Source organism: Gekko japonicus, unplaced genomic scaffold (assembly GCF_001447785.1).
Source record: "Gekko japonicus isolate JY-2015 unplaced genomic scaffold, Gekko_japonicus_V1.1 scaffold1587, whole genome shotgun sequence".
Classification (NCBI taxonomy): domain Eukaryota; kingdom Metazoa; phylum Chordata; class Lepidosauria; order Squamata; family Gekkonidae; genus Gekko; species Gekko japonicus.
Window position 1 is genome coordinate 324,970 of NW_015171550.1, and position 12,455 is coordinate 337,424.

Here is a 12,455-nt window from a genome sequence, read left to right on the forward strand (position 1 = left end):
AGCAGGAAAGGAAGGAGGAGACTTCCCATCTGAAATGCCTCTGATTTCCAGGTACTGCTTCCACTCGCTTTCAAAGTAGTTCCTATGAAACAAAAAAAAGAAATCAGAGTTTCTTTCAAGCAGCCTAATTTAGTAAAGTGTATATGTAGTAGGAGGCATGTGTGGGACTCTTAAGAACTTGTATTAAAACTAGATATATGCTGCATGAACACAGAGGATGTACTCTGTATAAATGTGGAGACATCCTATATTATTCAGAACTGTTTGGGAACAGATTAAGAAAATGTTCTCTGGTAGACAGTATGCTTCTATGCCAGCATTATAAAAATTTTAAGGCAACCAGTACCCTCCATTTCCTTCCCCTCCGGTTACCATCTCAATTCCCATACAGGATATACAAGTGGGGACCCACAAGACACTTGTGGGGAGGGGGCTTTCTCTACCTTTGCTTCCTTCCCTACCCTCTCTCCCCCCCCCCCCAAGCCAATCCTTCCTTCCTTCGTCCTTCTCTCTCCCTCCCCAAGCCAATCCTCCCCCTTCTTTCTCTCTCCCTCCTTTTCCCTACCTTTCAGCCCGGCAGCGGTGGCAGTGCCTGGGAGCTGCTCCAAGCCTGCAGCAGTTCCTGGTAGTGGCCAGGTCCAGAGCAGCTCCTGGTGTCTGCCACAGCCAGGCCTAGAATCTCTCCCAGCGTTCCCCACTGTTATGGCTCTGCCCAGAGTCTCTGCTGGTGTTCCCCACCACTGCAGCTGGACCTGGAGCCTCTCCTGGCATTCCCCATCAACGCAGCCAGGCCTGGAGTGGCTCCTGGTGTTCCCTGCTGCTGTGGCTGAGCCCGGGGCCTCTCCTGGCATTCCCTGCCAGCATGACCAGGTCCAGAGCAGCTCCCAGCATTCCCTGCCCCTGCAGCTTGGCCCAGATCAGCTCCACAGGAGCAGCAGCAGCCAGGCCCTCAATGGTAAGTTGTGTTGTCTGTGCATGCGCAGACGCTTTTTATTGGGGGAGATTTAATCCCCCCCCCCCAATTCTTTTTAAGGTTTCAGATTTTTCTACAAACCTAGGGGGTCACCCAAGTTTGCAGAAAAACTTGTTTGGGGCAAGTATGCCCCCTATCTGCAAATTTAAATATCTGCACATAGGAAGCTGTTGAGAATTAGATATATAGGTGTCATACACCTTCTCCACACCATACCTATTTACCAAAAGCCCCTTGGAAACCTTCACATGGCCAGATGCACAGTCACACATTCACTCACCAGTGCTGCAGGTTTTCTTCCACAAAGCAACCTGACTCCTGGACATAGGCTTTAGCCTTTTGCAGCACTGTCATCAGCCCTTTCCCCCACTCCGGAGGTGGCTTGCGGTTCACAGCATAAGAAGTGAAGAGAGCAGAAGCCAGGGATCCCAGGTAGCCTGTTGGATGGTGGTGAGTCATTCGCCCACTCTCTATGCTGATTTGAATCAAGCTATCCAGTTGTTCTGGGTGACGAAACCGTAGTCCAATGCACATTGACCTCATGGCAGCTCCACACCCTCCGCCACTTTTACTGAAAGGGATTTTCCACCCATCTGGCTTGTCTGGTTCCAAAAGCCTTGCATTTTTCATACAGGCCATACCTGCAGAGGACAGACAGAGGGAAATCACCCAGAATATTTATCTGTGCCATGCAGCACAAGTTTCTCCATCCATGAGAGAATTCAGCTTTAGCTACAGAGCTTTCCCTGCACCCCTGCTAGCAGCTTTAAGACAAGAGCAGACAGTTTTCTTTCTGCCCACAGTCTGTGGTCATTGATTCTGAATATAGGTAGAAAGAGAAATGGCTGATTAAGATGAACACACCTCAGAACAAACCTGTAACTCTGATCAGAAACTGCTAACATGTAAGAAATGTCTGCCTTCTAAACTCCCCCCTCCCCCCCCAAAAAAATGCATGAGTACAAACGGGGACAGCAATCATCCCTAAGGGTGTGCAATTCAGAAATTATATTCTGTATCAGAAAAGTCGGAGGGCAAGATTATATATGTCATTAAATATCAGGAATGTTCTTATTTCAGAAAGTTGTATCAGAAAAAAAAACATTTTAATAAATACAGGAACAATACTCCCAACTCAGTGAACACAGTAATCATGCCCTTTCTAAAGGAAATTAAAACGATAATTTTTGAAGTTCCTCCCCCAAGAGGCAGCAGGAGAAAGGAGAGAGAGGGTTGTGTGCCCCATTCCCTGGCTTGTTCATCATGCACTGGCTCATTAAAACTTTTAAAGGGTCACAATTTTCTATGGGTTGAAGATGTGGCCTCTGGACTCCATAGGCCGGGCCTCCTGCACACAGAAAATAATGGCCCTTTAAAGTTCAAACACCTAGCTGTGCTACATATGAGCAAAACGACATGCCACCTTTTTCATGTGTTTTCACGTGTTCCCTGCAGCTACATATCAGTTGCGAAGAACTGCTTTTTTTAAAAAAAAGTGCAAATGGGCTCAACCCCCCTGAATATTTCTGCATGAAAACCCAACTGGGGAGGGGGGAGTTATTTTGCCAGTTTTCCTGTTCCATGTACAGATACTCCATGTGGAGCAGCAAAATCTGTGAAATGACACTCCACCCCAATGCAGTTTTCACACAAGAAAACTGCTTGGGGGGGGGGAGAAGTAGAAGCCCTGCCTCCCCCCATGGCATCATTTGGGCTGCCTCTCAGCTGCTGTGTGGCTGAGGGGAATAAGTGAAAACACATGGAAAAGGTAACATAGTTTGGCTCCATAACGGGCAGTAAACCTGGCTGCCCCTCCTGCCCACAGAAAATAATGGGTGGTAGACTTGGCGTCTCAGTTCAGACCAGCTGCAGACTGGGGTGCGCTTCCTCTCCCTCCCTGCTCCTGCTGCTTCTCTGACAAGTCCAATATTATCGGGAGTGGAGATATCAAGCCTGACCATGGTTAGCAATCAGATATTGCCAAGCTGACGCCAGAAGTATCCAATTGCGCACCCCCGTCATCCATACAGATTCCTGCATACATTGTTTATCCTCGCCATGATAGTACCTTTGAGAGGTGTTCAGCAAAGCCCATACTATGAACAGGCTATCTCTTGACCATGTGAGGGCCTGATATCTGGATTTTTGCCTTAAATCTCAAAAGGCTGGTCTGACTGTGAAAATGGTTCTTGTGTGCACAGAAAACCAAGCACCCACTCCTCTGCCCTTTTCAGACATTTAAATGTTTAGGCCTGGATCCTAAGCAGTCGTGCTAGAGGAAGGCAACTTCCTCGCCTCCACCCTCTCACCACAGATGCCTTTGCTCCCACCCCACCCCGAAATTGTGCTCCTTTGGGCTGGCAGACCTAAAGGAACAGTGTCTGGAAGACAAATTAGGTGTCTGCAGGAGGACAGGGGAAATCAGCAAACATCCTCTTCTCCACAAGCTCTGTCAAAGGAGCTGCAGCTGCACCACCCAAACGGCACCCTGGAGTCCAAGCCTTAGCCCAACAATCTCAGAAGAAATGATTAACACTGGAGGGCCTGCCATTCATTTATTCCCATATTACAGATGGGTGGCTGAGGCTAAAAGTGCATCCTTGGTAGAGATGAGACTGGAACGGGATTTCCCAGCTCATAGTTGATGCCTACCCCCTATGTGGTATCTGCTCAAGTCATGTGCTTTACAGCAGTTTCACTGAAGAAAAACTTTTACATCTGCTTTTCACTGTTTACTGGGGTCTTTGATTTTTAGTTTCTGTCCTTTTTCTGCTCAGTTTTACTGTTTGGTGAAATCTTTATGTAGTAGGTAAGATGACAAGAACAGAAGGAGCAAGCCACCTGTCCACTGATTTCTGTTACCATTGTTAGAATTCTGAATGGCCATCTCAATTCTGAGACACACCTTAAACCAAATACCATCATAGGAAGGAGGAGATTGGATTTATACCCCACCCTTCACTACCCAAAGGAGTCTCAGAGCAGCTTACAATCCCTTCCCCTCCCCACAAAAGACACCCTGTGAGGTAGGTGGGGCTAAGAGAGCTCCTTCGAGGACTGCTCTTGAGAGAACCATTCTGAGAGAACTTGTGACTGCCCCAAGGTCACACCAGCAGCTGCATATGGAGGAGTGGGGAATCAAACCCAGTTCTCCCAGATTAGAGTCCGTGCTCCTAACCACTACACCAAACTGGCTCTCTGGATCCAGATGTTTTGTGAAGAACTCTGACTCATGGATCCAGATGTTCTTCTGTGAAGTATACAGTACAACTTGGCAAGAAAAAATTGAACATCATTTAAAAAAAATGTTTTTGAACAGATGTCCGACTTTTCAATGTTGCCACATCTGACTCTCAGGTTGCTTTACAAGCCAGAAGTCACAAGTTACATTTGGACCTAATGACCATTAATACAATACTCTTCTCCAAATTTCCCTATTCCAGCCATTCTGAAATTCCACAGGGTGTAGAATCTAACAATATAATCACAAGAGGGAATAGAAAAAGCTGGGAGAAGACAGAAAAAGAGGAAATACCCCTTCCTCAATTTAAAGTGATTCCCCAACCGCAGGACTAAAGAACAAATCAGTAAGCAGCTCCTCTCCTTAACAAGTAGAAATAAAACAGTTTGCAATGATAGACCTAGATGAAAACAGCTTTTGCCAGTGTTGAAAATGTGAAAAGAGGCAGGGGGGAATCAAACCTACAACACGTAAAACACACTGTAAAAAATATTTTTTAAGATGAATCTTAGGTCTGCCCAGGGGATCTCCTGCGGCCTTGATGCGAGCGGAAACAGGACTCCCTTCTATTAAGGCAAGGGTACACCTCGCAATCAAAATACTGGAAGAAGACCAATTTGTCTAGATCTAACTCTTTAAGCCACCAATCTGTTAAATCGTTATTAACAAAAGACTCTTTAAGCCACCAATCTGTTAAATCGTTATTAACAAAAGACCCTACACACTCTGATTTTTCCAGCTATATCCTTACTAGATACACCATACCTGATAACCACCTTTTATACTATTTCACTGCTGTATTTGAATGCTCCGTAACTTTGTTATGGCCTATGGCTAACACAAATTTTCTTATGCTTTGAGTAAAAAATCTAGACAAATAACATTTAACACATATACAAAAATATCTCAAAGTAGGTGTGTGCATGTATGTGTGAAGTGTTTATTTATTTATTTAAACTTTTATCCCGCCCTCCCAACCGAGGCAGGCTCAGGGCAGCTTACATGAAACCCAATAAACAGAAAAACACATCTCAATATAAAATACACAATAAACAGTTTAGACTTTAATATATCAATGGCGATCCAGATATAGTAAAGTGCGTTTAAGAGCACGTTCAGCGGTGCGTTCACTCCAGGTAGCTTCAGCTGGCAGTCAGTCGGCACAGGGCGTAGCTGGATAAGGTGCAGCTCCTGTCGGAATGCCTGCCAGGAAATCTCCGTTCTCACGGCCCTGCAGAACTGTCCCAGGCCCCACAGGGCCCTGATCTCAACGGGGAGCTCATTCCAATAGGTCGGAGCTGCCAAAGAGAATACCCTAGTCTTGGTCAATGTCAATCTGGCGTCCTTGGGACCAGGGAGGGCCAAGTGGTTTTGTGACCCTGATCGCAATGCTCTCTGGCGAACATGCGGGGAAAGGCGGTCCCTCAAATAGGCAAGTCCCTGACCATAAAGGGCTTTAAAGGTCAAAAACAGCACCTTGAAACGAATCCGGTATGCTATTGGCAGCCAGTACAATGTCTTTAGCACAGCCTGGATGTGTTCCCACATAGGGAGAACCATCAACAGCCTGGTCGCTGCATTTTGCACCAGCTGCAGCTTCCGGAGTTTCACCAAGGGCAGCCCCGTGTAGAGAGCATTGCAGTAGTCCAACCTCGAGGTTCTCTTTGATAGTGCCTCAGGAGGATTATTAGTTAGCAGTCTGGGAGGGCGGGGTAGAAAGCTGACAAATAAAATAAATACAGTTATTTAGCCATTCGTGTAACAAGTCCTGTTTCCAATGACTGTTGCATGCCCTTTGTTGTTGTTATTCAGTCGCACAGTCGAGTCCGACTCTTCGCGACCCCATGGACCAGATCACGCCAGGCCTTCCTGTCTTCCGCCGTCCTCTGAAGTTTGCTCAATTCATGCCCTTTATCTGTCTGCTAATGCAGTTTGGATCATTCATAAAATGTTAGGTGGCCTTCTGTTCCTTTACAGAAAAGTTGTGTCTAGTTCTTCCTTGTGGAACTGGACTAGAGAAAGCAGCTGAGCAAAAGTGCCTTCATTTTTAGGCTCTGTTAACTGAATACAGTTGGGAATGAAGCCTTTTCAAGAATAGTGGAGGCAAAAACATACTACAAAATGTTCCGATCTAAACACCCCAGGTGATCTGTGACACTTGAGAAATACAACCACATGTTTTCTTATAAGTGTAAAACTTTAGAAAACTTTACCTGGAGCTCTTCCACTCATATCTTTCATGCAGTCCCTATAGTTTCTTGCAAGGAGAGAACAGAGGTGTGTAAAATCTGGGTCTGTTCCAGCTGCTGCCAGGGCTTCAGCTGTAGCCAAGTGCATGACAGTATCATCGCTGACTCGCCAACCTGTCACATTGATTTTGTCCACGCCTCCCATTTCTGCCAGTTGTGCATGAATCTCTTCACCACAGTAAAGGAATTCCCACTGCCCATTTCTAAAGCCCAGGGCATCTCCAGCTGCACTCAGCACCATGGCTGCCACATAGTTTTCAAGCAGGCCGGAACACATGATCAGTCCCCCACAAACAAGACAGCTGAAAAGACACAAAGCCTTCAGTTAAAATTGGTTAAAACTAACTATGATCCACAAAGTTCAGTGATTTTGTTAAATATCTTTCCATCCAAACTGCCAGTCACTGTGTACTTGGTTTCAATCTAACCTAAAGTTCCTAAATGTGCACGTTTTTAGTTGAACCTTTCATACCTTGCAAAAAAATCACAAAAGGAATCTCGTGATGTTTACATCAGTGTAACCTAGCACCTCAGCCTGCCTGCAGCAGATATACATTAAAACAACCATTTGGTAACTGATCAGGCCCATATATGTATCCAATATGTAAAAAGTCTTTCCCAAATGCTAGGCTACATTCGGAAGAACATGGAAAAACTCCCTCCACTTCTGAGGCTGCAAAGGTTCTAAGAATTGCCAAAAGCAAAGTGACATTGCATCACATAATTTACAGTTCCTTTGCTGACGGTCACTAATGCACTTTGAATCAGACACTATAATGCATTTTAAGAGGAGATTTTTCAAGGGGAACTACAGCATGGTGAAGTACTGGCATGCCCATCAACTGGCAAATTATGTACCTTGCAACAATGAAAACCTTGAGGGTTCACTTGGGCCTCTGTAGCAGACACTGCTCCATCTGTTCACTCCTTCTCCTCACCTCAGCTATTTTTAATATGGCACCATTACATGACACTTTAATTTATGCCAAAAATGAGAAGGCCCCTGCCCTGAGGAACAATTTCAGCATAAGAGGGAGAAGGGAGTGGAAGGGCAGGATAGTAATGATGAACACATATAAGCAAATACAGTTACTTGAGGTTCACTTCAGGCACGAATGACTGAAGACTCTGCCTAGTTAATAATAATACACACACACACACACGATAAAATCCAGATTAGAGACAGCAAGAGAACTTTATTTGTTGCTAGTTCTGTGACATATTAAAGCACCCAGAGATCAAGACAGCGGGTCTTTTCTGGAGTAAATGACCCAAGGCTCACAACCTAATGCTACAGTCTGTGCACATTTACTTATATGAAAGTCCCAATGAACACCCAGGGAGTAGCTTCTGAATAAACAAACATGCCTTGAATATGTCAAAAGGTTCACAGGCTGGGGAGTATCTGAACTTTTCATTAGAAAAGATTACTTCTGCGCTGCCAGTGTTTATCTCTAGATGGTATTTCCTTGACCCTGACAGTCTTGTCATGGAATGAGCAGCAATGACTGCTGTCAGCAGAACACATGAAGTTGCCTTATTCTTTGTTGCCTTATCAAAACTGTGGAAAATGAGAAAAACTAGCATGGGAATTTGCCTTAGAAAATTATGTAGCCAGCCAGCCTAGTGAGGCGGCTGAACAGACCTCCTTGTAGTTCTTTGTTTATTTGGAGTGGTGAACCAAGAAGTGTATCTTTGTGTCTAGCTCCCACCAACTAAACTGCCTATGCTCTTCAGCAACAGAGCCTCAGTTCTGAGGACTGGCAGCATAAGACCCACTAGAATCTGTTTTTCTAGAATCTAACCATCAGATCTCTATTCTACTTTGAAATCAAAAGAACCAGGAACGGTAGATCAGTCTGTGGAAAGACAGGACATATTCCAAGTCCAATTATAGCTGGGAATGGAAGAGGATTCTTGGGTCACGGAACATAGAGTTGGAAGGGGACATACAGGCCATCTGGTCCAACCCTCTGCTCAATGCAGGATCAGCCTAAAGCATGGCAATGGTTTTCCATGATCACAAGTAGATGATGATCTTTTCCACCAGTGACTATCTCACTTCCTTTAGTACCTAGAGTGGCCAGATGTTTGGGGTCTTTTCTGCATTCAAACCAAGTGAGCCATCACACTCTCTTCACTGGTATTACTTTAGTCAGTCTTTCCATTTTGTATTATGACCTGTTTAAGTAAAGACAGGTTGGGTGGGTCACATCTTCTCTGCTCTGAGCAGAGGGACTTCCCTCTGAGCAACTGGCATTTGTTGAGTAGAGACTGTGATTTCAAAGTTTGTTCCTCAGTGCACAGTACAGGCCCACTAGACACTGCTGAGAGGTCTACTATACTTTCAGGTCATTTTAATACTAAAGGGGGTTCCCCCCCCCAAAAAAAAGTTCACTTTCCACTTTACCTCTTTCCATGTTCTCAAGATGTTTCTCTTTACTCTTTTAGAAGAGTAAAAGACGACCAGTAGGTTTTTATAACCTGCTTTTCTCTACTTTAAGGAGTCTCAAAGAGGCTTACAATCACATCCCCTTCCTCTCTCGACAACAGGCACCTTGTAAGATAGGTGGGGCTGAGAAAGTTCTTTTTTTATTGAATTTATTTGTAGGTTTTTATGTTACAAAAGCAGAAACAAAAATACAGTACATAACTAATTTTTTGGAGTTTATGTTAAACATTCTTTCCAAACCATTTGTTAACTCTATACCATCTTTTTTGAAAAGCTTTTCCATCTTTTCCTGAAAGTATCATATTCAATTTATCTATTTCTGCAAGTTCAGATATTGGGGCTGAGAAAGTTCTGAGAGAGTTGTGACTAGCCCATGGTCACCTAGCAGGCTTCATGTGGAGGAGCCAGTTCTTCAGATTAGAGTCCACCGCTCTTAATCACTACACCCATGCTGGCTCTTTATCCATCACACCCATCTTATGTACCTCTATAAGCCCTTTCGCTCAGTTCAGCTCCATCAAATGTATTAATCAGAGTATCATAGGTAGGGCTGATAATTCCAAATGGCTGGATGTGCTAGTCTCTAAAGTGCTCCTGGACTCCTAAGAACGTAAAAAACAGACCTGCTGTATCAGACCAGTGATCCATGTAGTCCAGCATCCTGTTTCAACCACTGGTCCTGGAGGGCCAACAACAGGACACAGAGGCCAAGGCCTTCCCAATCTTTCCTCCAGGTATTGAGAGGTTCACTGCCTCTAAATGTGAAGGTTCCCTTTAGCCACCAGAGGTAGTAGCCACTGATAGACCATGAATCTATCTAGTCCCATTTTTAAAGCTGTCTATGCCTGTGGCCATCTCTACACCGTCAAGTAACAAGTCCACATTTTAATCACTTCTTAAGTAAAAATGAGTTTTATTTTGTTGCCACAGAGTAGCAATTTCTTCCAGCATAAACTTTCTTGAATTAGAACTCCCTTCATCAGATGCACACTAACAGTTTATGCTGGAATAATTTCTGTAAATCTCCAAAGTTCCACTAGACTCCTGTTTTATGTTAAAGACGGGAGGGAATAATGTCTGGTGGGAAACAAGCTTGAAGTAAAGCTTCTGTCCCTGCCGCTCCCAGCTCTGAGGATGTGGGCCCGTTTGTTCCTCTGCCAATCCTCTTCTCTCCTCAGTAAACTCTGTCCTAACTCTTCCTTGCTTAGTATAAAATACAGTCTGGTCTACGCATACAGCAGAATTAGGTAGTAGAATTTTGAGTTTGTAAAATGCACCACTTGAAAATAGGGGGGGGGTATTTTCAATTCTAATTAAAATTCCCTGCAAATATAAAAAGTAGCACATCAGAGAGACACATTCTAGCCTGCCCTGTGCATGCTGTGCTAGAAATTATTAATTCAAAAAATGTAATCCCTCACCTCCATTCTGAAATGCTATAGTCGATTCTACCACCTCAGTATTTTATCACATCATCTTACTACATGTGTGGATCAGACCTAGCTCAGGAAATATCAAGTGGATGAGAAGGAGAGATTTGATTTCCTCTATTCTGGGAATTTACCTGGATTTCTTTCCTTCTACCAATGATGTTTTAAGTGTCTAGTCTAGAGATTGTGGTGTGATTCAGTATATATGTTTCCTCCCCTACAGTGTGGTCAGAGTGGCCAACTACATTCTGGGAGACCCAGGTTCCAATCCCCACTCTGCCATGGAAACCTGCTGGGAGACCTTGGGCCAGTCACACACACTCAGGCGAACCCACATCACATGGGTCCTGTTGTGAGGATAAAATGGAGGAGATGGGAACAATGTTGTAAAGCTACTTTGGGTCTCTATTGTGGGGGAAAGTGGAGTATAGACATGTAAAATAAATATCTCACTTCCCAACAGCATCTAACTCCGGGTGACTAACCCATACTGAAGTAGTCCCCTGGCAAAAGCAGACACCTGATCAAAATGAGAGCAAACTATTCCTTCAATAAGAATTACAAACCTGCCCAAAAAATTGCTAACCATCAGAGTTGTACAGAAGAGGAAACAATTGCAACATAAATTGGTTAATGACCATCAATAAATTTCTTTTAAAAAAACTATGGACTGAGGGCTGAAGTTGTCAAGGAGGAAGAAAAACAAACATGTATTGTCAGTATATTGTGTCAAAATAGACAAGGAAGCAAAGTATTCAGATCCTCCAAATCCTAGTAGAGTGAGAGTTGAAGTGAAAGAGCATCTAAACAGAGCATTGCCTTAAAGATCAACTTCATGAAGCTGTTAAAATTTCTACAGAATGGAGTTCTGAAAGAAGGTAGGTAATGGTATTTTTAGTTAAATGTAAGTTGTACATTTATTTGTTACATTTAGTATGAAAATACTTGTTTTTTTACTGTTGCTTTATTACATCATTTTAACGGTAGGTTAAAAGTGCCTCTTTACATAGTTTTAAATTTGAGTTCATTTCTCTCACCACCACCCCTTCCCCCGCACATTTACTTGTTGGAAGTAAAACCGGTTTATTACACTGGGGTTGACGCCCGTCCCGAGTAAACGTGTTTAAGATTGGAATTACGCTTTAACACAGTTAGGAAAAGCTTCATCAGAAGTATGCCAGTCTACGAAGAACTCAGCGTTTGGGTCCTGTGTAGCCTAGCCTGACATTAGATCGGCGTGAGCAGTTAAAAGGTAAAGAATATCTCCCTCGTAAAGAAAATACTTGCAGTTTGCTGGAGCAGTCGAACAAGGGCGAGGCCCGGCAGGAAATCCCCTTGGGCAAAAGTGAAACTAGGAAGGTGGTTGCTGGCTGGCCGCGCGCTGCAACCAATCGCCAGCGAATAGCTCAGGGAAACAACTGCTGTGCCCGTCGGATCGGAAAAGGAAGGGGCGCAACTCCTCCCCACGCCGGCCGAGACGAGTGAGAGCGCGGAGCAGGGCGGGGCGCTTTCGTTTCCCTTGCCGCGGGACAGCGAAACGGGGAGCGACCCAAGCAGCTCACAAATAGCCTGAGAAGATTAATCAGTTCGTTTCGTTGCACAGTAAAATGTAGAGGCTTTATACAAGTTATGTTTAGCAAATGGTGATGGCATCGTTGGAAGGTAGCGTAATACAAGAAAAAACGCACCGCTGCCCCCCATCTAAAGTAGTTCCCCCAGGCACGTGGTTCTGTATAATAGCGCTCGCTGGGAGGTCGGGGAAGCTGCAAAATGGGCTGGTTTGATTGCCAGCTCTGCTTCCTTGGGTGGGGGGGGTCGATGTCGGTTACGTTCAATTGGACTTGGTTTTAACGAGTGTGACTCTCTTGTCCCTCGTTTTTCAGTTTTATCACCTGAGCCTTTACAGCCACGGATACAGCAAGTAAAATCATTGGGTTTGTTGAAATCTTACATGCGAGCATCCCCTACCTGTGCAGCATTTTGTTTTCCATAGTTAATATTAGAAGGGTACAGAGTGTACACTTTAGGTCTTCAATGGTGAGAAACTAGGGCAGGTGAGGAGGACCTGCAGCATTACCTGCCTTTTAGCCCAGCTACCCTAGCCAGAAAA

General features: G+C 44.4%; 1 protein-coding gene across 4 annotated transcripts in view; it reads right to left on the reverse strand.

Moving 5' to 3' along the window:
* ADPRH (ADP-ribosylarginine hydrolase) overlaps window positions 1-11,691 on the reverse strand; it is a 12,437-nt gene extending 746 nt beyond the window's left edge. Inside the window, exons 1-4 of one of the 4 annotated variants that reach the window (XM_015419690.1) lie at window positions 11,633-11,691; window positions 6,428-6,765; window positions 1,254-1,614; window positions 1-82 (exon numbers count right to left, since the gene is read on the reverse strand). The exon at window positions 1-82 is cut by the window's left edge and continues 746 nt beyond it. In XM_015419690.1, coding sequence (XP_015275176.1) covers window positions 1-82; window positions 1,254-1,614; window positions 6,428-6,740 — 756 coding nt within the window. In that variant the 5' untranslated portion in view covers window positions 6,741-6,765; window positions 11,633-11,691. Of the gene's footprint in view, window positions 83-1,253; window positions 1,615-6,427; window positions 6,766-11,408; window positions 11,463-11,484; window positions 11,587-11,628 lie in introns of those variants that run through there. The other 3 variants (XM_015419691.1, XM_015419692.1, XM_015419693.1) reach the window with 3 other exon arrangements.
* Window positions 11,692-12,455: the final 764 nt, after the last annotated feature.